The sequence below is a fragment of the Humulus lupulus genome, chromosome 1 (assembly GCF_963169125.1).
Source record: "Humulus lupulus chromosome 1, drHumLupu1.1, whole genome shotgun sequence".
Lineage (NCBI taxonomy): Eukaryota > Viridiplantae > Streptophyta > Magnoliopsida > Rosales > Cannabaceae > Humulus > Humulus lupulus.
The window spans coordinates 11,439,599-11,465,310 of record NC_084793.1 but is presented as its reverse complement, the minus strand read 5'-3'; the positions used below and the strand labels follow the sequence as shown (position 1 = coordinate 11,465,310).

Below are 25,712 nucleotides of genomic sequence, written 5' to 3'. Positions count from 1 at the left end.
AAACACAATAATCAAGCATAGATGAATCTATCATTATTAGGTCTAGTCTTATAAATTTTTTTAAAAATTCGGCAGAGTATCCTCTATTTCTATAGCATACCGCAATTTCAAAATTTCCTATAACAACAACACAAACAAACAAAATAATCAAGCATAAATCAATCCATCCTAATATCACCATAGCACGCAAATTTCCCAGAGCCTACTTCACTAATTTTCAAACATAACTTTCACTAAATCTAATATGCATGATTAAATTAGTCTTATCTTTATACATAAATCTTATAGTAATATAAATACAAAAAATAACTAACCTTCAATATTAATCTTCAATGCACCCGAAATGAACAACAAAGTTCACCACTCAATCAACGACCCTACTAAAACATTACATAATTAGTAAACTACATAATTAATTATCAAATCAATAAATAAATAAAAATCAAACTAGTTAATGAAACTAATGAACAACACTTTGATCATCTTCAAGCTATTTATTTTTTTTCAAATATTTAAAAAACAAATTTATCTATTGTCAAAATTTCTAAAACTAACTAATATGCATATATATATTTATAATAAACCTAATTTTTATCACATTATTTAAACTAACAAAATAAACAAATAATTATAAAAATTAATAAAATATTAATTATAGTAATTTTAAATTCGGAATAATAAAAAAAAATAAAAAAAACATAGAAAATTAAAAAATTATCATCAAAACCACATTTTAGTAATCTATACCTGTTTTGAAGTTCAAAATCCCCTTGCAATGTCAAAAATCCGGTCAAAATCCGGCAAGAAACACCACTTTCAAATGGAGAAAAAACCCACGGCCAAATGTTTTTTTTTCTCTAAAAAACAAAAAAAAAGATTTTTGGACTATATTTCGGTTTATAGGGTAGAAATATTGCAAGAAATAAAGAAAAAACAAAAAAAAAAAGGCTTGGAGAATCAAAATGGGTGTTGGCTCACGGTGGTTAATGGAGGTTTTGGGGGTTTCTTTTTGCACAGAGGGTAGAGAGGTTTTGAGAAGATGACCGTTCGGGTCTAGGGAAGGGACTTATAAAGCACTTTTAACTTCGGTTTTTGGTAAAAACCGAAGTAGAAAGTGGACTTTCCACTTCGGTTTTTACCAAAAAACCGAAGTTAAAGGTCCTTAAGTCATACCCCTTGGACACTTTTAACTTCGGTTTTTTGGTAAAAACCGAAGTGGAAGGTACACTTTCTACTTCCACTTCGGTTTTTACCTAAAAACCGAAGTTAAAAGTGCACAAGGGCCGCATTTGGTTTGACCAGTTTTTTGCATTTTTACTATCTCTAAACATAATATAAGGGCTTGTGCAAACAAACACGGCCCTCTCCACTATGAATTTTTCACTTCGTTTTTTTAAAAAAGCGAAGTAGTAAGTAATTTTTTTCAGAGCACCAATTTGAAAAGCGAAGTAAAAGAGTTTGAAAAGGTTTTTACTTCGCTTTTTTTGTATGCTCACTATAAAAACCGAAGTAAAAACCTATATTTCTAGTAGTGTCTGCAATTATTTCAGGTAGCACTTTCCGGATCCTTGAGCAAATCAACTTGGAGGCAGCTTTATATATGACATTACAACAGGAAATAGGTCTGAAATCACACACAGAATCTGGGCAAATATGCTTGGGAATGAGTGTAATGCTTGTGTTATTAATTTCTCTAAGTAGTTTACCTGAAGTAAGGAAGGATAGCACAGCTGTAGTAACCTCCGAACCCACCAAATCCCAATTATCCTGGTAAAAGTAACTACTATATCCATCTGGGCCTGGGGCTTTCAATCCTGGAATTGCAAATATCACGTTCTTAACCTCCTGAGCTGAGAAATCTGTTGAAAGAGTCTGAATGAGAGCTGCATTTAGAACTAGTCCGAACTTCATGATTGACCAAGACACCTTCTTCCTATGCACCATTGCTGTCCCCAACAAGCCTTTATAATAATCCAAAAAAGCCTTTGTTATATCTGTAGGAGAGTCTACCCAAATCCCTGCCTCATTCCTGATGGACAATATTCTGTTCTGTATTCTCCTTGCCTTAAGGGAAGCATGAAAGATGTGAGTATTTTCATCACCATTAGCCATCCAAGAAGCTTTAGCTTTTTGAGCTAAGAAACTCATGTAAGCTTTATGGTAATGCATATACTGTTCTCTAATCACTTGCTCCTGAGAAATCAACCTGTCATGTAAGGGAACTTTCTGCAATTGCTCCTGAAGTTCCTTCAATACAATTCCTGCCTTAAATTCTGTCTGTTGAATATCAGAAAAACCCTCTCTATTTATGCTCACTAGCACCTGTTTCAGCCTTTTTAATTTTGATACTAATTGGAACATTGGCGTACCATTAACTGATAAGTTCCAACTGGTCTGGAGTTTATCTTCATAACAGGGTGCTTCTTTCCACATCCGAAAATATCAAAATGGCTTCTTTTCCAGATGCATTTCCAGAGTGACATGAACAAGAATTGGACTATGATCAAATATCCCTTCTCGCAAGTACACAGCCTCTGAGTTAGGGAAATGATCAGTCCATTTTGAGTTATCTAAAGCTCTATCAATCTTGGAATAAACCCTCTCATCTACTCTCTGCTTATTATTCCAAGTATAGAAGCAGCCAGAAAATTTCAAATCTTCCAAATGGCAAGCTGTCAAACAGTCTGAAAATTTGCTTGAGATCTTTATGGAGCTTTTTTTTGCCAATTATGTCATGCAATGAAAGAATCTCATTGAAGTCTCCTACCACCATCCAAGGGACAGATATATTCACAGCCAATCCTTGTAAGTCATTCCATAGGATCTCCCTAGAGGCTGCATCATTATAACCATATACAAAGGTAATCAAGAATCTTCCTGTTCGATTAGGGACCTGTACTTGACAGTGAATTAATTGTGTAGTACATAACTTGATATCCAAAGAGAAGGCTCTCGGGTTCCAAGCAATTATTATCCTACCCTTATCAATCCAAGGGTTATTATTAGAGAAACACCACCAAGAAAACAGATTCGTGTAAATAGACCCCATGTTTTTATTCTTCACTTTTGTCTCGAGTAGACTAACCAAGCTAACCTTCTTTGACAGAATTAAATGCTTAATCTCCTTATGCTTATTTTGACTGTTAATCCCTCGTACATTCCAAGTTAGGATTCTATCCATCTAGTACAGAGGGTCCTCCCCCCTCTCTTACTGTATTCCTCCTCTGTAAAAGCTCCATCTCAGGGTCCCCCTCTAGCAGGCAAAATTTATTCTTCACACTCGTTTAGATGGCATTAGGTTCCTGTATCTTGATTCCCTTGGTAACTAATAGAAAACCATCTGCATCTACAGTAACTTTTCTTACAATAGGTGATGAGACCTTCTGTTTAGGGACCCATTCTTGCTTAACAGTCTTACTCTTCCTGCAAATTTGAGCTTTGTGTCATAGGCCAGAGCAATTCGTACATACAGTGGGCTTCCATTCATATTCCACGAAGATGTCTACTTCTTGATCAAATTCATTCAAGAAACTGATTTGAGATGGAAAGTCCTGTGTCATAGTCACTTCAATGAGAATTCTGGGATAAGCTAAGCGATCTCTGTTTTTAGTAATGGAATCCACTTGAATTGGCTTCCCAATCTGCCCCACTATCTTGAACAGAGACCTATCACCCCAGTATTTAATATCCAATCCTCCCAAATGAACCCAAGTTGGAACTGAATCAATGTCTTCCTTAGAAAAATCATCAACCGGATTCCAGGCCTTCATTATGAGAGGTTTATTCCCAAAAAACAGATAGCCTCCATCCAAAATTCTATCTCTCACTTCCATGGATAAAAAGCGAATGATGAAAATACCTGATGAGAGAATCCCAACCTTATCGACTTGATCCTTCCATAATCTCCTCACAAAGCCCTCCAGGATTCGGATTGGTGGATTTGCACCAAGCACATAGCAGACTAAAGAGGATTGCCAAAAATTCACCTCCTCAGCTATATCCTCTACATCAATTTTGACTCCAGAAGTCCTCTTCTGATTGATAACACCTTTCCCTGTAACAACCGTCTCTTTGGCTCCACTGGAAATGACATTAGTATAGTTAGACTGTAAAATCGGAGATGGCACAGCCTTACCCATATTGACGTCTTGCATAGCTTGCTTAGAAGTCGATATCCAGTCTTCTACATTCGTACAGATTCTAGTTTGAGGCGCTGGAGTAGATTCATGACAGATTCGCTCTTCCCCTGCTCCTTGCTCATCCTCTTACATCTCCAATTCCTGGATCCCAGGAATGGCATCCATAGATCGAGTTTTAATGACCCTATCAGCAGAAGTTGGACCTGTTCTCTTGCCATTGCTCTTCGATTTGCCCTTCCCCCCGACCTTAGATCCCTTTGCCATGGCGCCGATGCAGAAACACCGAGAGAAAAAAAGCGCAGGAAAAATTTCAAATCTAATAGTTCTATAGCTTCACAAGATTTGGGTGTTGTACTATACCTTATGTTTTTTTTTTCCCCTAACTTTAATTGAATTATATATATTCAAGTTAATTAATTAATAAAGTAAAATTAATTGGCCGCCATATATAGATTACTTCAATTCAAGGCTGATCACTAATCAAACTAATGTATTTTATTGTTATTGTTGGGAAATCAATCTAAAGTTTAGAACTCCCCAACCTCTCTATCTTTATTAGAACTTTTTGTTACAAAATTATTTAAAATTGATAATTGACAAATTATGCAAAAAAAACTAAAATATATAAAATAAGTTATATATATATGTTTTCTTCTATAATATTGATTACAATTTTTATATCAAAGCTTTTAAAAAATAATTATAATGGAAATCATAATTACATTAATTATATATATACATGCATACATGCTAACAAATATTTTATGGATTAGCCATGCGAAAATTATGTATTCTAAAATGAGTCACATTTTATTTGTACCTATATCAATACTATACATTATTCCATAGTAAGCCTTTATATATATATAGTAAGCATATATATTCATAAATGTTAGCTTAAAAATACTTCATATTAGTTCCAAAATATTAATATATATATTTATTAGATTTGCCTTGTGTGTCTAAGGGATAAGTATATCTGGGATTATAAGAATGTTTATATAGAAGATATATATACAATATATATAGAATGGAGATTTTAGATTTTTTATTAGTTGAAACTCGAGTTCAACTAACAATATTGTAATAATTAGCGCACGTGATTAGATCGTTTTTATGCTAAATTGAAAAATGGAAAATACTCAGCTCAATGTGAGACTGAGGAGAAAATATCATTTATATGATTCTGGTGTACAACCTCACCCATTATACACAGCCACGTGGCTTTACACAGAGACAAAAGAGCAAAACAGAATTCACAACAATTCCCATAACAGAGGGATATTCTAACCGTAAAGAAAAAATAGAAAAGGTGAATTAGAATACATTGAGGAGCAGTCCAGGATAGCAAAATGAGGATTAGATAGATAGCTGTTTCTTCACACCACCCCTCAAACGAAGGGGTGACACCTTCACACCGAGTTTGTCCACAAGCATTTGAAATCGTGAGTGCGTGAGGCTCTTAGTTAAGCAGTCAGCAATCTGATCTGCAGTAGGAATGTATCTGATCTCAAGTTCTTTTCTCATCACTTTGTCTCTCACAAAGTGAACATCTATCTCTATATGTTTGGTCCTTGCATGGTAAACCGGATTGGAAGCAAGTGCACTAGCACTAATGTTGTCACACCAAGTAATTGGTTTCTGTGGCAGCTGGAACTTAAATTCTTTCAACAAAGATTCGATCCATGTAATTTCAGATGCAACATGTGCAAGAGCCCTGTATTCTGATTCTGTACTTGAGCGAGAGACCACGGCTTGCTTCTTTGATGACCAAGCCACAAGAGATTCACCAAAATACACACAATATCCAGCTATTGACCTCCTGTCATCTGGGCAACATGCCCAATCTGCATCTGAAAATCCAACAATGTTTAACCTGTCCGAATATGCTAGGTGAAGCCCATGGTGTATTGTACCTTTTAAATATCTCAGCACCCGCTTTACTCCACTCCAATGAGTTGTTGTAGGACATTGTAGGTACTGACTTAGTTTATTCACAGTAAAAGCTATATCGGGCCGAGTATGACATACGTATTGTAAAGCACCTACAGCACTTCTGTACATGGTTGGATTAAACAGCAACTCACCATCATTTTTTGTCAAAACTTTGCCAGTGACCATAGGCGTGGGACAGGATCTGGTATTCAGCATTCCAAACTTATGTAGAATCTCACTGATATATTTTGTTTGGGTCAAATAAAGACCTGTATCATCTCTGTACACCTCTATCCCCAAGAAGTAATGCAAAGCACCAAGATCCTTAAGGGAAAAATGTTTGTTCAGTTTGACAATAAACTCATTGAGTTTCTGAACATTATTCCCTGTAATTATAATATCGTCTACATAAATCAACACAAATATAACAGTGGTCTCAGTCATGCTAAAGAAAAGCGAGGTGTCTGACTTTGAATTTTTAAAGTTCCATTGCTGTAAAGTCTCCTTCAACCTGTCAAACCATGCCCGTGGGGCTTGTTTAAGCCCATACAAAGATTTATGAAGCTTACAAACGTAATCTGGGTTTTGTGTATCTTCATATCCAGGTGGTTGTATCATGTAGACATCCTCTTCCAAATAGCCGTTTAAGAAGGCGTTATTTATATCTAGCTGCCTTATCTCCCAATTTTTTGATACTGCAATAGTCAAGATAATCCTCACTGTTGATGCTTTAATTACTGGGCTAAAAGTTTCACTAAAATCCAGCCCTGGTCTTTGATGAAAACCCTTAGCAACCAACTTGGCTTTAAGTCTTTCTACTGTACCATCTGAGTTATGTTTAACCTTGTAAACCCATCTGCATCCAACTGGGTTTACGTGAGCTGAAGGAGGAACCAAAGTCCAAGTCTTGTTCTTCTTGAGTGCATCAATTTCGGCATTCATAGCTTTTGTCCATTCCTTTGATTCTAAGGCTTCTTGTATACTTCTTGGCTCTTCCCACTCTTGACTCCATTTAGCCGAACTGAGATAGACTTTAGGCTTAAATATCCCAGCTTTTGCTCTTGTCACCATAGAATGAGTGGGTAATTTTTGTACAACATTTTCTGGCTTTGCTGAAGGGTCACGTTCCTGGTCAATTGGCTCCGAAAGAATTTCACCCAATTCCTGACTTTGCATCTCGGTCCCAGCATGATTTTGGTCACCTTCTTCATTCTGGGTGTGAGTATCGTGGTCATGTAGTGATGGTGCTTCGTAGGATTGGACCGTAGGTGAGACAGATGGTGGACTGGAGAGATTTTGATTCCTGTTTGATATACCCCGAGAAAACGGTACAAAAGGAATCTGGGACCACCCAGAATTTTGAATCATAACCTCTTTTTCAGGTGCATAATTATTCAAGAACCCTGACTTAAAAGGAAATTCCAATTCATTAAACGTGACATTCCTTGATATATATACCTTTCCTGTAGAACTCAAACATTTATAGCCCTTGTGTGAAGAACTATAACCCAGATTCACACATTTCAGTGAGTGAAACTGAAACTTGTGTGTTTGATATGGCCGTATACAAGGAAAGCAGGCAGAGCCGAAAACTTTGAGAAAAGAGTAGTCAGGTTTCTCACCAAAGAGGACTTCAAACGGGGATTTAAAACTCAGAACTGACGATGGAAGTCTATTTATCAAATAGACTGCTGTTTGGAAAGCATCAACCCAAAACTTCAATGGCATAGCTGCTTGTGCTAAAAGTGTCAAACCCATCTCCACAATATGTCTGTGCTTCCTTTCTGCTCTTCCATTCTGAGCTGAGGTGTGGGGACAAGAGTGTTGAAAATCTATTCCATTTTCTTTCACAATATTTGCAAAGGATTGGTATTCACCTCCCCAATCTGTTCTAAGAGCCTTTATTTTCCTTTCAAACTGATTTTCAACAAGGTTTTTGAACTGAACAAATGCTCCCAAAGCTTCATCTTTTGTTCTTAATGGAAACAACCATGTATATCTACTAAAATCATCCAAGAAATGGATATAGTATTTGTAATTAGTGTTGGAAGCAATTGGGGATGGACCCCATAAATCTGTATGTATTAACTCCAAGACTTTCTTTGCTCTACTAGATGACAACTTAAAAGGCAGAGCATGTGATTTTCCAAACTGACATGCATCACAGAAATGAAGATTTTCATTCATTGAAAAAGATACATCAGAAGCATTTAGAACATGCTTTAAAATCTTAACAGATGGATGGCCTAATCGTCTGTGCCAAACATCATTTTTTGAAACTAAAACATCATCACTAGGTAAACGTGTTACATTTTCCTTTTGAACAACTGAAATAGCAGCTATTTTCTGGTCACTTTTTCTGCCTCTGATTCTCGGTTTGGAGTGGAGCACAGGAGCTGAAAAAATTGACGAGGTATCCAACTGGTACAGACCATCACTGAGATTCCCTTGAAGCAGTGTCCCCCTTGTTCTCTTGTCCTTCACAACACAGTAATCAGCATGAAATTCAACAAATACGTCATTGTCAGAGGTCAACTTAGAGACACTAATTAAATTTTTGGCAATCTTAGGGACATGCAACATCTCATTCAATACTAAGGGAATATTTGTTTTAATTTTCAGTAAACCAGTTCCAATCATAGAAATGTCAATTTTGTTACCATCACCTATTGTTAGCTTCTCCTTTCCTCCATATTCTGTTCTCTTATTCAAATGATTTGCTGCTGAAGTGATGTGATTACTCGCCCCCGAATCAGCATACCAGGCGTCATTGTCAACAATTTCTGGAGAGGCAATAAAGGCTGCGTGACCCCCAGCTTGTGGAGCCCGATTTGAGCTTGGTTCCTGTCCCATATATGATTCATCATATCTATTATAGCAATAAGCAGCTGAATGTCCATACCTTCCACAAACTTGACATGTGGGTTTGGTGTTTGTAAAACGACCTCTACCACCTCGTCCTCTAAAACCACCATTCCGATCTGAGTTATGACCAAAACTGCCTCTTCCTCGACCAGGATTAAAAGAACCTCGACCTCTTCCTGTGTTTCCTGGTTGCCGTGCAACAAAGTTAGCTGAAGGATTGCTCAAATGACCAGATCCAGATTTGGGTATCTCTCCAAGAGCCTGCAATCTCTCAAGCTTGTTGTCAAAAGTGAGTAAAATATCCTGCAGCTCCTGCCATGTCAAATGACTACGTTCAATCTGAACAACAATTGGTAAATACTCAGCACCCAAGCCAGAAATAACATTAGAAATGAGATGACTTTCTGGGTATGGGTCTCCTGCCAAAGCTAGACTGTCTGACCACATCTTCTTCTGTCTCAAATAATCAATCATGGGGGTATTACCTTTACGAGTAGTCTGAATGAGAGTTCTAGTATCATCTAACTTAGCTCTTGACTGTGCCCCAAACAGATTTTCCAGTGCACTCCACAGGGACGCTGAAGAACCGCAACCCATCACCTCTGTTGCGATTGATTCGGTCATTGAGCTATAAATCCATCCCATCAGCAGTTGATCACTAACAACCCATTGCTCGTACTCTGGATTAAGCCTCATTCCAAAACTTGTTTGGCCTTGGACTGTTGCATCGGCTGGTATGAACTCCGGTGGACAAGTTCGACTGCCATTGACAAACCCATCTAGTCTATGTCCTCTGATTATCGTCGACACCATAGTCTTCCACAGGATATAATTGTTTCGGTCAAGCTTCAAGGAAAAGGGTTGGTTCAGTGTTGTGAATGGCTGGGTATAGTTCTGAAATGGGTTTTGTGAGAAGCCTCCTGGATGCGTAAAAGTGCCTGCTCCATTCGACATCGGAACAGCTGGGTTCGGCTGCTGGTTGATCGCCGGAGTACCTGGCAGTGGAGTTTGAGAGTTGCCTGTCGACATGCTGGGTCGCCGGTGAACCTTGCTCTGATACCAAGATCGTTTTTATGCTAAATTGAAAAATGGCAAATACTCAGCTCAATGTGAGACTGAGGAGAAAATATCATTTATATGATTCTGGTGTACAACCTCACCCATTATACACAGCCACGTGGCTTTACACAAAGACAAAAAAGCAAAACAGAATTCACAACAATTCCCATAACAGAGGGATATTCTAACCGTAAAGCAAAAATAGAAAAGGTGAATTAGAATACATTGAGGAGCAGTCCAGGATAGCAAAATGAGGATTAGATAGATAGCTGTTTCTTCACATGATTTACTATATTCGATGAACCTGAAAAACTTGATTATTGATAATACTATAAATATAAATATATAGTCTCGATTGGCCGTCTCAGAATATATACGAGTAATTTGATCAAATGCATGGGCATGGCCATTTTTCAACTTGATGAATACTCTGATCGATCAACTTGTGTATTAATTAACGAGTACACGTATACGTAACACAATTATAATACAAGTTGGTGTATATATATATAAATATAATATATATTTGTACAATAATTTCCATCAAGATTTTGATCTTAATGTCAACGCACAGTCAGAATAGTAGGACTAATAATATATTAATTCAGTTTCAGAAATAAAGTTATCTTTTATTGACGAGAAAACGATACACGTCAACAATTTCCATTATATATAGATTAACGTGAATGGAACATGATCCCTAGTATATATATGACTATGTATCATGAATATGGATAAGCCCGAAAAATTAACCTAACACAAGTTGAGTATATATATATATATATATATATATATATATAAAGAGTTCAATTAATTTAGGTGGAATTATTCGTTCAATTATTTCGGCTATATATAACTTGTGTACACATTTCGAAATTAAATTGAAGAGGAAGGCGGTCCCTAAAATCTATAAATAGACACAACTAAAACTATACATATAAACAAAAACAAACTGATCTACAGACATAAAGCAAGGGAAAAGATTTATAATGTCGATTTGTACAGGTTAGCTAATTAATATTATATATATATATAAATGTATGTATTTATATATATATACATAAGTGAATATTAATGAATTTGTGGATGCAGGAAAGAATTCGTGGCCGGAGCTTGTGGGAGCTAATGGGGAAGAAGCAGCAAAAAAGATAGAAGAAGAGAACAGTAATGTGGATGCGATTGTGGTAGTCGAAGGGAGTGGGGTGCCTGAGAACTTCAGCTGCCTCAGAGTTTGGGTTTGGGTTAATGACTATGGCATCGTCACTCAAGTTCCTAACATTGGCTAGCTACCTATATTCCTCATCAAAATAAATTTCTTTGATTATATATATATATATATAATCGAGAAATTCTTTAGTCCCTCACGGGATTTAGTCCAATAAGTGGGACCCAAAACTTTTTGTCAAGTGTCATGCTATGAACAATTTTGATGTTTTTCTTTTTTAAACTTTATACTTGTTGAATCGGTTATGTAAACCGAATGTGAAAAATTGTGCTGGTCTGACTGTGAAAAGTAAGGGATATAATTGTAAATGTCAGTCCCAAAAAATAATGAGTTGGGGTTGTATGGTCATTTTAGTATGAAGTTGAAACTTATTTACAATATTAGCTACGTAAATTTTTATCTGCAGCTATGTAATTAAAATGATATATTACGTAACATGAAATGACTAAAATGTAACAAAAAATGAGTCATATGCCACGTTCGTGAAAGAGGAAGCTATCACAATGGCTGGACCGGCTGCAATTAAGGCTCCAACAACATTCCCACCAACCACCTGACCTTGTCCACCGGCCAAAAATACAGTGAGGCTGGTGGCGCCCGGTGGCGCAAGCGAGGGCAACAACGATCCTGAAAGGGAAATTATCTCGAACCTTCCGTGGAGGGTCACCACGACTCCGGCTGCGGCGAGCTGCCGAAACGTGATATTGGTGACGGTGCCGCTTCCGCTGAGGACACAAATCCCACGCTGCCGCTTCCGGGCATAGGTGGCGACAAAGTCAAAGACGTTGCAGCAGCTTCCGACCTCCAAGATGTGGGCCCGGAGAGTGTTTGCGCTCTCTCGTGTGATGATCATCGATGACTTTGGCTTGTTCATCGAGCTAGGTGGTCGGCCTCTGGGGTAGCGTGAGGCCATATCACCGGAGTTTTGATGATGACCCGAGATGAGATCAAAGCCCCCACCTGAGTGGGGTTCAAAGTTGTTGTTGTCGTCGTCATCGTCGTTGTCATCGACGTTGAGTGACTGTTGCGGTTGACATGAATTGGAAAACTAATACAAGGATATCAATTTTGAAAACACAATTCGAAAAAAGGGAAAAAAAAATAAAAGCACGTATCTTAACCATCATTTTCTAAACAAATGGCTTCATGATAAAGCTTTGTAATGCATCAGTTATTATTTATATATATATAAATATATATATATATAGGGACCATACAAGCTACAAGTTTGAGGATCCTTTACGTCTGAGTCTATGTCAACAATGCCTGGTTCTTTTGAAGCAGTTGTTTTCTCCAAACCGTCATCTTCTTCTGCACATTACAAGAAAAACTGTTGAGGAACAGTCTATTGATAGTTTTAAAAGGTTAAACCACTCCAAGGTAAATGGTTGAAACCAGATCTAGACATATTTGACAAGCCCATACATGCATTATGTATATAGAAACAGAACAATGATCTTTTCTTTGGGAGCATCGAAGACCATCACATTTTGTGAGAGCTTGCATGGGAAACGTCTTATTTTGAACACCGTATTGTCCGAAGTTCGGTACTTGCTCATCTTTCTCTAACTTTACTGGCTTAGTGAAATCTTATGATTCTGCCACCTTTATTTTGGATAGTTCCTCAGCTAACTCTGTTTTTACATCCTCCTGAACGGGGTAGCATGTCTCTGGAGCCATTTGAGGCCACCTTTACATTCTTCAGATCTCTCCTCTTGTAGTCTGTCAAGGGGTATATGTGAAAGTGAAACACGTAGCCGGTTGCTGAGGGGTATGAAGGGGTATATGTGTATTTTAACAAATTGTCAATATTGCGTCTCAATCTTACCGTCCATCAACAATCGGGCGGCTTAGATTTGATGAAGGACTAAAACCTTCAAATCCAACTGAGGAATTGTAGAATTGCCCTATATAATCAAGTTCTCTCTCTTTATATTTATATGTTTGTATACTCATATATATACCATTATGGTAGTGATAATATGTGTTTCTTATATTTAAAACTACATTATGTATGTTTGTTATATTTATTTTTCTAAAATAGTTTGTTAATGAAGTAATCCTTGAAATAATAAAGACATGTCATTTTGCACAAAAAAATCAGTTCAGTTTATTTTTTTTAGTGATGGACATGAAAAGAAATAAGAGATGTTTACAGAAATACCTAATAAGATTTAAAAAAAAAAATACTGAAAATATGGAATTTAGAAAAAAAATATATAAAAATACAGAAATGACGTAATTGTAAATATTGAGTTTTTAACTTTTGTAAACAAAGTTTACAAATTTATAACAATTCAGTTTTTCTTGTAACCAAAATTCATAACTTTGTAACTAAAATTTACAAATTTGTAACGATATCTTACCATTTTGTAAAATAACATTTACATACTAAGCAGTTATCCATATTTTTATATATTATTTGGGCCACAAAGTTACTGTTATGTATCCATATTTTTGTATATTATTAGGGCCACAAAAATAAAGGGCCTTCACATTCAGGCCTGATGAGGCCCAAGCACTTTGATATTATAAAATTACAATTTGATATTATATATCCACCTCTTAAATTTTCAAAAAATAATTAGGAAATCTGCCCCTTTATTTTTTATAATAATATGCTTTTGTCCTCTCACTTTTTCCTATTTTTTAAATACCTCCTAAATAGCAAAATTAAACTTATTTTCCCCCTAACTAGTTCTCTTAATATGAATTCACCCAAAAACTTTTTTTTTCTGAAATCTCCTAAAACTTTTGTTCATCAAATATGACATACATATATGATAAAATTATTTCACTTTTACCCTTAAGTAGTATTTTTATAATAAATTTGACCATATAATTAATTTTATTTTTATTCAATTGCCACATAATTTTTTTATAGAAAAAAAAGATTTATTCATCTTTTACCTATAATTTATAAAAGTTGATTGTGTATTTTTTTCATCGATCAACAACTTATCTTTTTCATCAATTATATTAATGTTCCGGGCAAAAGAGTACCTCCAAATTAATATATTTATAGAACCAACAAATACATGGTATGATAGTTAAAAGTTGATTTTGTTAACTCGGTGGTCTTATACTCTGATTTATAATAATATGATATACATGTATGTGTGTGTATGTGATCGATTTTGACACAACTGACACAAAAGTAGGATATAGTCATGATCATTTGAGCACTAATATACAGTTCTCCAATGTATATAAATATATAAATATATCTGTCTGTGTGTTTATGTAAAGTACAGAAACATTAAAAAGAATGGTTATGACGTGGAAAGATTCAGACGACGGAAGTGAATAGTCGATTAAGTATATAATATATATAGAGTAGAAAACCATATATAATAGCTTCAAATAATAGAATTATTTACACAGACGGAAACTAGTGGTGAGAGATCCTTAAATGCTACGTACACTGAGTCCTTATTTTATTATATTTTAAAATACATCGAATCCTTACTTTTTTTTTATATTTTAATATATATATATATATTATACATATAGACTCACATACAAGGCTGCTTGACTACTTTTGTTACTTCTTTAAATATGTACACATATTCCAGAATATGTGGAATAAACTCTCCAATACTTACCTTTAAAAAAAAAAATCTCCAATACTCTTGAAAAAACCTCCAATTTTCTACCGAGCCTTAATTATATTTTGGTGCGAGTAATAATAAGTGCACACATATTTTCCACTAAAATATTATATACACTTATGTGACAAATTCTAAATGTTGAACAGAATAAAGATGGAGATATTAACTCTCATGGATCCTCACATATTTGATTTTTATATATTTTATATGTTATATATATTTTTTAAGTTTAAAAGTAATTTAAACAAAAAATTTATTCAGGGCAATATTTAGAATTTTAAATTATGTAATATTTTAATTTTTATGTAATTTATCCCTTTTATATTAAATTTGAAATAATGAGATTCCATAGGAATTTCCCATCCTAACAAGGGTTCCCTGTGTCACCTTTGATTAAGAATAAATAAAAATTGGAGCTAAATGTTCGCTGTTATAAATGACCAGCAATGGTGGACAATAAATTATTAGTGCTCGAATTTTTTATATTATTTCCAATAACACAAAAAGGTTCAGGGCAATATTAGTGCTCAATCTTAATGAACAGCGGTTTTTTTATAAGTGTGGTACTAGCTAGAGCTAGAGCCTAGAGATGTGGTAGTTAATAAAGGACAAATTAATATTAAACAAGATGAACAACCATCTCTTTACAAATAATGTTGGATTAAAATATATACTAGTTTATGAACAACCAACAAGATGTACAGTGTATAATGATACAAAATTAAGTCACCAATTATGTATTATATGATATTAAATTGTCATGGATTTAATATGTGGAAATATAAAAGTAAATTCTTAATTTTATAATTAGCAAAATTGGAAATCATTAATTATAAATTAGGGTTGTGGTCTCTTATATATATGTGTCATTCTATTTTGTCAGCAATTCTATTAAATAAGAGAGAAGAAAAGAGATCATTCTCTCATAGAAATACATATTATATAAAAATATCTAAATCCTATGTGCAATCTCCATCAGTAGTCTCAGTTTAGTGCTTCCGCTCTCATATTCGTCGTCATCTTTGTTGATTTAGCAAACGATATATAGAAATATGATTTAAGATTTTATATTGAACTACTTTTAGCAATATGATTAGGATGTGAGATTATGTATTGACATATTAATATTTTTCCAAGTTGCTTGAGTGTTTTATAAATTTTAACAAGTAAAGGGTCCAACCATTAATAAGTTATATTATATTTTATGAGTAATTATAAATGTATTCTTAATTTGTACACTCAAATTACACACCAATATATATAATTAATCTTAACAATATAATTATATATTATATAGTACTTGCATATTATAGTGTGTAATTTAAGTCTGCAAATTAAGAATACATTTTTCATTACTCATATTTTATTTGAATTGATGGTCTCTAACAATTATTTTGTTTGGAAACTTCATCTATAACATGTTTTTTTGTGGAAAATTAGCCCCTAACGTATTAGTTTTTATTGCAAACACATTCTCAATAGTAAGTTATGTTAAATACATCGTTGAAAAGGCATGTGTCAAGTGCATGATATATGGGCTAAATCAATTTAAATGCTTTTTTTTTTAATTATGGGATAAATCAATAGAAAATTGACACATGTCTGCCGAGTCAATACTTAACAAAACCAACAAAGCATACAGTAACGAATTTTGATGAAAACATTCGGTGTTACTTATCGCAAAAAAAAATGATTAAGTATATATTCACAACAATATGCAAACATTAGATATTTATGCCACTAATTTTTTTATTTTAAACTTTTGTTTTTATTATAAAGAAGAAACATTACTTCGGAAAGTTTGGGCAATGCACAAATTTATTATTATTTATTTGAAAATAATTACTAGAAAATTCATTTTGGAAGAAGAAGAATTAAAGCTTGTTATCTTATTTTGGATTTTGAGAAATTCCCAAAAAATATTAATTGGAAAAAACATAAATCTAATTTTAGAAGATGAAGAATGTTGTTATATTCATTTTGGGTTGTGGTAAGGCCCATTATTTATTTGTTGTCATTATAATTATTAGGGATTTATACGCTCAAATTACCCATATTACATTATAGTACCTAAGTACCCGAGTTATTTTTTTTGCAATGAAAGTGTCTTATTTTCATGTTTTAGTACAGTTTAGTACAACCACTTATTCATATCATTACGTCCGTTTGCAACATATATGTGAAAGTATCAAATTAAAAAAATATTTACGGTGAAAGTATCAAATTAAAAAAATATTTACGGTGAAAGTACCCAATTTAATAAATACTTGCAACAAAAGTATCCAAATTATAAGCAAATTTGACGCCACGTATGCAGACTTAACGATAGAATAAACAGATGAACCAAAACATAAACATAAGAAATTTTCCTTGCAAAAAAAAGATTACTTAAGTACTACAAACAAAATAATTTGAATTTTGCCGCAAATATATATCCCTAGCAAATTATTATTTATTGGAAAGAAGATAAAAAAGTTTGGTTGGGAGAAAAAAATTCCTTTTATCTTCATTTTGGGCTTATGGCAATGCACTATACTTTATTTATTTTCCTACGTACAACATACCGATTGAAAGTACGTAAGAAGGTTCAGTCTTCAAATTTAGTATTTTTTTAATCATTAATTAATTAAAAGTAGTTTACTTTGCTTAGTTGGGGCTTCTACTTCATCTCTATATATGATTTTTTAAATGGATCCGCCGTCGCCATTGAGATCAATCGTTGTCATTAATTTTCTTTAATCTTTGTCCACACTATTTAATGATAATAAAATACATGCACACAATATAATATATATATAATTAATGTTGTAGCATGAACTATATAATTACATGGCACTTCATTTCAAATTTAAAATTAGTAATTACTAAAATGAATTTCCAATTTTTTATTTTTATTTAAATGATGTTACATCATTTAAAATTGGTAATTAGCATTGCATGCTTGATGTTTCACTAGTTAATAATAAAGAGATAATGTGCAAGTAACTGTATATATGATTAGAATCAATTACTAGCAATTCTTATTGATCTTCAATTGATCAACTTAATGATTAATTAAGTCATTAATTTCTTAATTTAATTATGTTATTGTATATAAATAAATAATATATTATGTATATAAAAATTACAAAATCACATGTATATATATATACAACAACATGTAATGTATGTTTGATTTTTATAAACAAATATATAATATAATAACTTTTTTAAATATAAATGATAATTTTTTTAGTAAAAATTAAAATTATGTATTATATATTATTGTTATAAAAATATTTTATAATATTTAAATTTATATTAATATAAATATTAAATATTTAGTTTTGTATTAAATATTATTATAATAATAATATTTTATAATATTTGAATTTATATTAATATAATTATTAAATATTTATTCTTGTATTATATATTATAATTATAATATTTGAATTTAAATTTATAGTAATATAATTAATAAATATATATTAGTTTTGAAGGAATATTCCGTTAAATTAACCAAAACAAATAGTTAAAACAAAAAAAAAATCATTTATCTACACTTTTGATATAGAAGAAATATGTTTAACTTTTCAATTTTATTTAATTTTAATTTTTAGAATTACGTAGTGCAATATATATAATTTGAAAAATAATGGAAATGGCATTCTTATCCTTTTCTTTAATCACAAATTGATGTGAACCCTGCCACATATTTCATTCCTGTGAATTATATTAGTTAAGTAAAAATTATTTAATCCTTATTCTCATTTCCAAATCCCATAAACGAACACGTCTTAATTATATTAATGCTGCACTAAAAGGAAAAGTAGATAAATATATATCCATTTTCACTTCGAATAATCAAGAGAAACAGAGAAAGGATAATCGTCTTGAATAATATATATATATATAAATATATATATATTAATGGAAGATTTCTTAGTGGTTACTACTCACAGATGAGTACTAACAATTATGATGATGTAGCAATATAGTGACTTGATATAGCAAGTCACCAATAGATAAATATTTTTTTCTACATTAATTTTGAATTTAGTTATTATTTTTTTTCCATAATTAATATTGTTTCCAACCAATGAGAGACACTAGTTATATTTATAAATTGACATGTATTTGAAAAATGAAAAATTTACAATATTATATTTTCATAATAAATACACTTTTTTTTATCAGATAATCATTCCAAAAATTTGAAAAAATCAAAATTTATTTTTAAAAATATTAATTAATAACTATAAATATGGACCATAAATCTTAATTCAATGATTAATACCATAAATCTTAATTCAATAATTAATATTAAAGTAACAATCTATGTATAGTAACTATGTTATATATGTTCCTGCTTTCAATTTTAGTAAATTAATAACAGCACTCATCTTAGTAGTTCCTATACTATTTTTCATGAAAAAATACATCAAAATTTTATACACATATATATACATATTTATATATTTTTAATTAGTAGAATTTCTCCTTGAATTAAATATAATCTATCGAAAAAAAAGTATAATATCATCAATATAGCTAAAATTTGAATATAATATTTAAGTGAATGTATTGATCACTAATCTCAAAAATTTCGTAGTTTTAGTGTATTGCTATAAAAAAAATTAAACTCTTTTCATAAATAAATAAATATATAAATTACATTTTTCATGTTAGTGGTTTTTCTTTTAATTAATAAGCAGTTTTAGTGGTTTTGAGCAAAATAATTTTAGCATAAATTATTTAATTATGAGCACGTCTTTACGTACCCATAATTTGTACATTATAATATAAGAAAAAGCTGGGAGCCATTGAGTGGTTCTTTGACTTCTCTTGATGATAACGAAACAACCTATAAAGCTGGCGATAATATATATATATATATATAATATATATCCAGTTTAATTACACCAATTGGAAATATATATAAATATATATATATATATAGCAAGAGGAATGTGCGATGGAGATCATGGGAGATAATAATATGGTGCGACTGGAAAGTTGAAATTCATTATTAATGTAAGCATGCATTATGAAGATTTAAGTTAATAATGAAACTTTCTTCAAGATGAATTATATATATATATGAAATTTGGCTATTACTTGTTTTTACCAAAAATTCTATACCGATAACATATTCTTGGGAGAAACATTTCAGAGTCGCGCTAAGCTTAGGCTATGCTGTATTTTTTCATTTTAGTTGGTATACCGAGAATCCTTTACCGAGAATATGTTCTCGGTAGAAGTCGTTGACATAATTAAAAAGGATGAAACCTTTTTTCTTCCTCCAAATGCGAAAAAAACTGATTCTCTCTCTAGCAAAACCCCATTTCCTCCGACTTCTCATTTCCTCCGACTTCTCTCTAAAAAAATCCCCCCCCCCCCCCCCCCCCACTAGTCTCTCACTATAAAACCTATTTATCCCTAATTTCGGCTCTCACATGGTTAGATTTTTAGTTTCATTCCAAGATTTGAAGGTATATGTTTGTGTTTTTTTTGTTTTTTTTTTTGTTATTGTGTTATTTTGAATATGAGATTGATGTGTATTTTTTTGTTTTTATGAAGTATTTATGGTTGATTTGGTGTCTACAAATACATTCCAAGATTGACCCGACTCCTGTTGGTAAGATTTCAAGTTTTTTTGGTTTTTTTTCACCATTTTTGTTATTGTCTTATAGGTATATATATAAATATATTTGTTATTTAAATAGTTAAATTTAAAATCAGTCTTTCTTTCTCTACGGTTATTTTAAAAAAACCGTGGAGAAAAATCTTTCTTTCTCTGTGATTTTCGTGGACTTTTCTCTGTGCTAGATTACACTGCGATACTCATTGTTCATAAAAACTGCAGTCTATTAAGAAAAAAAATGCAGAGAAAACCAAATTTTGTAGTAGTGCATATATGTATGAAAATTGTGATATATAATTATAAATGAAAATATAATATTTGAGTGTTAATATTATAGTTTGGGATAATTAATTTGAGTGTTGATTTTTTAGTTTGGGATAATTAATTTGAGTGTTACATTAGTATAGAGATTGGGTTAATAAAGTTAGATTAATAGATTGAGTTGATAAAGTTATATTATCGAATTGGTTTTTTTATTTTGTTGAAATTGGTATTTGTTGTTGTTGTTAATTTTCTTTAATCTTAGTGTCGATGAATATTGATACTTTGTTTTTGGTGTTGTTGTTTTTTAGTGAAATTACGATATTTTGCATAATTAATAAAATTAAGACTAATACTTGTATGTGTATGTTCTGGGTCTGCATATTTTTTATGTGTTATTTGCAGGATTTTAAATTTTTGGATATAGATGAAAATATAGTTGTTATGCTGCGTAATTTTTTTATAAAATTGTAAAATTTAGAGATATTATGAATATTAGTAGAAGTACTCAATAAAATTTCTAATTTAATAAATAGTGAATTGATAAGTAAAATAATATATTTTTTAATTATGAGTAAATAAAGTTAACAATAACATTATGCAACTAAATTTTAATAAAAATAAACATTTATCTTGAATATTAATTAAATAATTTAAGTAATAAATCCTACATTAATTAAATAACTTTTAACCTAATCTTAGAAATATTTTCGATGCCCAGAAATTACGGTATTAATTTCTTGCTAAACTTCACTCTCTTAATTAAATATATTACTAACGAAAACTTTTTGCATAAACGTTCTAGGGTCAACAAAAAAAATAGGAAGAAACTAAAAGAGCTCAGCTACGGAGGTTCTCAGTCAATCCCAGCGCTGCGCAATTATTTTATTTTTTAAAAATATGTATGTGGTAGCACAATTTAGAGACTGGGCAACTTGAGCCGATCCCGAATAGCTAGATGGATACTCACCATAAATCAGACACAGGTTGGGTGATAGAAACAGCCAAAAAAACCTGGGTGCGTTAAGTTATTTTAAACATTTTTAAATTTTATTTGCTTGTTTACAATACATAATTGCATTATATATTGTATCATAGGATGAATTGTGTGCATATCGTGACACACAACAGACACAAACAACTGATACTGATAATTCCACACTAGTTTCGAGTGCGCCTGAAGATGACGACTTGTCTTTGGTACAAACTGTCTTCAGAAAACGACGTGGCCGCTAAAAAGGATATAGGCATATCCTTAACATAAGGGACCAAACTTCATTTACTATTGATTCTCCACAAACTAGAGATGAAAAGATGACTGAGATGAGAGAGTGTGCTCGACAATTAGAGGAGCGCATCCGAACTCATTGTATCACCCTAGGATCTCAATGTGCCCTACCACTACCTGATGATCCCGATGTTGGAGCACCGAGAGAGTAGGACTTATGTATGAGTTTTATTATGAACTATTACATTTTCATGTTTAGGACAACTCTTTATTTTGATTGAGAAAACATACGCTTATGTTTTTATTTATATGTTTAATATAAGTGTTTTAATTTTAATACATTATTTTATATTTAATTCAAATTAAATCAATAAATAAATATATAAATGATAAACATTGCACATATTAAAAAAAATCTTGGTTCAGTCTATACCGAGGACAGTGTCCTTGGTATAGCTCATCCAGATGACAAAATTGGACAGGCTTCACCAATGATATTGTCAACTCTATACCGAGAATAATTATCCTCGGTACAACCTATACCAAGAACATATCCAATGTCCTCAGTAGAAGTTTTCCTCTACCGACGAGGAAGTACCGAGAACCTTATACCGAGAACTTGTTCTCAGTAGAAGTTGTACCGAGAACATTCGGGCTTCTACCGATGACTTTTGTTCTCGGTAAAAGCCTTGTTTTTTGTAATGTACATTTACCTCACTAAGAAAAGACAATTAATCATGGTGTGGTCTGTGATGTTCTATATTTTAAGTTTCTCTTTTTCTTCTTTGGACTTATGACTCATGGCCACCATGTAATTCCATTAATATATATATATATATATATATAAATAGTAATTATTATTCGAGTAGTTTTAATGAAATTAATAATTGGTATACACACACGGCATATGTAAGAGGTCCATAAAAGAAGGAAGCAGAATATATAGAAACTAAACTCCAAAAGACTTTATAAGTAATTAATTGAGTAATGATGAGTTAGTTCTTGCAATCTTATCGATATTATTGCTGAAAAAAGTTGTAAAGATGCAATATTTTGTGCATGCTTATATAATAGGAAAGCTATATAGACTTAAATGCCAATTAGTGGATGTAGGTAGGTAAGTACTTGACTTGATTTGATAATAATGTCACTCAATTTAAAACTAATATTTTGTTGTACCACTTCTTCATGAATGTTTGGAAACTTTAATATTATTTTTAGCCGAAATGGTACCTATTGGGCTTTCTTCAATATGAATTACTGCTATATACACTCTGTAAGAAAAAACGAAAACTTTCCGAGAGTGGCACAGTCATGAATAATATTAATGAAAATTTTGTCATCGAATGTATATATATTTTGGGAGAATTCTCTTTTACGGGCTTCATTTTAAGTCCTACCGGTAGGACTCTCAGTGTTTACAACCCATGAACAGTTTTCGGCGCGATTTTTTTTTATGACCATGTATATTGTAGCTATTTAGAGCATCCTGCAAATTTTCAGAAAATTCCGAATAGTTTACAGTACCGAAAACTAGGTTCAAACATGTTGTTGCATGCATGACTAATTTTTTTTATGCGCGTAGAAAATAACATACTTGAACCTAGTTTTCGGTACTATAAACTATTCGAAATTTTCTGAAAATTTGCAGAATGCTCTATATAGTTACAATATACACGATCATAAAAAAAGTCGCGCCGAAAACTATTCACAGGTCGAGAAACACTAAGAACTCTACCGGTAAGGCTTAAAGTGAAGCCCGTATAGAAGAATTGTTCTATATATTTATAGAAATAATATTTAATATATATATATATATAGAACGCAACTTAAGAAAGTGTATGCATCTTTATAATATATAGCTAGCGCACGCACTCTTTATAGTCCAAGAATTTAAAGTGTCTGAAAGTGGGTGTGCTACTTTAATGATTGTTTCAAATTACTTACAGTAATCAAAGAACCTAATACTCAAAAACTCAATTATTAATTGACCATGAAACACTTGTAATCTTTCAAGAAGATTTATTATAGAACTGAAATTATTCGAACAGAGTTTACAAATACAACTTACAACCAGCAATACAGAATATAGATTGACTGTACAATCAAATCAATCTATGTACACCAATTAGTAACCAATTACGATCTATAGCAAAATCTTGACAGAGATCCTTCTTCGAACTCCCTTCAAAGAATCGACTGAACTCCCTTCAGTGAATGTCTGTTCCAAGCTTTAGCTGCTCCTCTTCAATAGCCCAAGAAGATCACTAGCTTCTTCTCCACACTTATCTCTGCACCACAAAGAAAAGTCCAAGAAACAAGATCTACAATCTAGGGTTTTTTTCTCAAAGAGTTAGTTGTTCTGTTTAGCATAATGATCTATATATAGAAGGAACATAAACAAGTGACAAGGGCTTGTCACGTGGACTGCCAGCTGGAAAAGACCATTATTATTTTAACTAATAACTAACCTGTCAAAACAGTGATAACCCTTTATACAGTTGAGATAAAACAGATCGAAAGCTAGACAAGACAACATGCATAATTTTTGACAACAAACAGCAAGAGCTAAAACTTGTCATTAACAATCTCCCCCTTTGGCAAAAATTATGATCAGTGCAGAATAAAGTCAGTAAAACAGCCACTAAACATAAACCAAAAACAAAACACATATTACACCACCAACTTCTCAAAAAGAACAAACAAACCCTTCAAAGACAAATACCCAACAACATTCAAAAGTTTGCACAGAAAAAAAAAACTAAACTACAACTGAAAACTATTAAAACACAATGTATTCAAAAGTCTGCACAGAAAAACTAAACAACAACTGAACACTATTAAAACATCTCCCCCTCAGTGATCAGAATTGTAGCCTATTTTACTGAGACTCAGGTCTATCTGGAGACTCCCCCTGGACAGATGCACCAGGAACACTGGACTCCCCCTGAGATGAAGCTCGAATTTGAGCCAACTGAGCCAAGACCCTCCTCTCAAATTGCAAAGTGCGCTGCCTATCCTTCTTGTAAGAAGACACAAACTCATTGAAACTTGCCCGAAACTGATGCATATAGTCAAACAGCATAAACCTCCAGCCAGAAGTTGGAAAACCAGGCAGTACAGGGTCAGAGGCTGGATCAGTGGAAGGAAAAACCTGAGGAACTTTTAAACTTCGAAGATTGCTGTCAATTGCAGGAACTGATAGAAAAACCTCTTGAGCAGTGAACTCTGGAGAAATGGAGAGAGCCAGTCGATGAAGTAGACATGGAAAAGGTAAAAAAGACCTTGTGCCACGAGCCACAGCCTCATTATAAATCCGATCAAATATGATGGTAGACAAGTCAATAGACACTCCAGTGCCAACAGCAAACAAAAATCGAGCCAAAGAAGTACCCACAGTAGACTTGTGAGTATTAGGCAACCAGTTTGATAGAGCAACCCGAAAAAGAAGTCTATAATATGATGTAAGGGTAGTAGCAAGAATGGCACCCTTATTATCAGGCCATTTAAACTCAGGAGAACCGGTTAACTCAGCAGCAACCAAGTGTAAGTCAGGGGAATAGTCAGAGCAAAAAACAGGAGATTTAACCACAGGCAAATTCAGAACTTTAGCAATAGTAGATGGAGAAAAACGAAACCACTTGCCCCGACAAAACACTTTAAACTGATTGGGATTAGAAGATTCCAAAATATGTTTGTCAATATTAGAATAAATTTCCCGAACAAGATTCTGAGATGGCATGAGTAGATTAGAGACAGAATT

The 25,712-nt window shown here is 32.6% G+C and overlaps 2 protein-coding genes across 2 annotated transcripts; both read right to left on the bottom strand.

Moving 5' to 3' along the window:
• Positions 1-1,577: 1,577 nt before the first annotated feature.
• Positions 1,578-2,433, bottom strand: LOC133780135 (uncharacterized). The gene is made up of 2 exons (XM_062220036.1): positions 1,707-2,433; positions 1,578-1,624 (listed from the first exon to the last, which is right to left on the bottom strand). The coding sequence occupies exons 1-2, from the start codon at positions 2,431-2,433 to the stop codon at positions 1,578-1,580; spliced, it is 774 nt and encodes a 257-aa protein (XP_062076020.1).
• An 8,746-nt stretch (positions 2,434-11,179) lies between these two features.
• LOC133780014 (AT-hook motif nuclear-localized protein 23-like) lies at positions 11,180-13,058 on the bottom strand. The gene is made up of 3 exons (XM_062219914.1): positions 13,052-13,058; positions 12,467-12,534; positions 11,180-12,271 (listed from the first exon to the last, which is right to left on the bottom strand). The coding sequence occupies exons 1-3, from the start codon at positions 13,056-13,058 to the stop codon at positions 11,669-11,671; spliced, it is 678 nt and encodes a 225-aa protein (XP_062075898.1). The 3' UTR covers positions 11,180-11,668.
• Positions 13,059-25,712: the final 12,654 nt, after the last annotated feature.

Coding starts and splice junctions, on each gene's coding strand:
- LOC133780135 (XM_062220036.1), bottom strand. CDS start 2,433: ATGTGGAAAGAAGCACCCTGTTATGAAGATAAACTCCAGACCAGTTGG. Junction 1,625..1,706: donor GCTATCCTTCCTTACTTCAG/GTAAACTACTTA, acceptor GTGTGATTTCAG/ACCTATTTCCTGTTGTAATG.
- LOC133780014 (XM_062219914.1), bottom strand. Junction 12,272..12,466: donor TTGTTGACATAGACTCAGAC/GTAAAGGATCCT, acceptor TCCTTGTATTAG/TTTTCCAATTCATGTCAACC.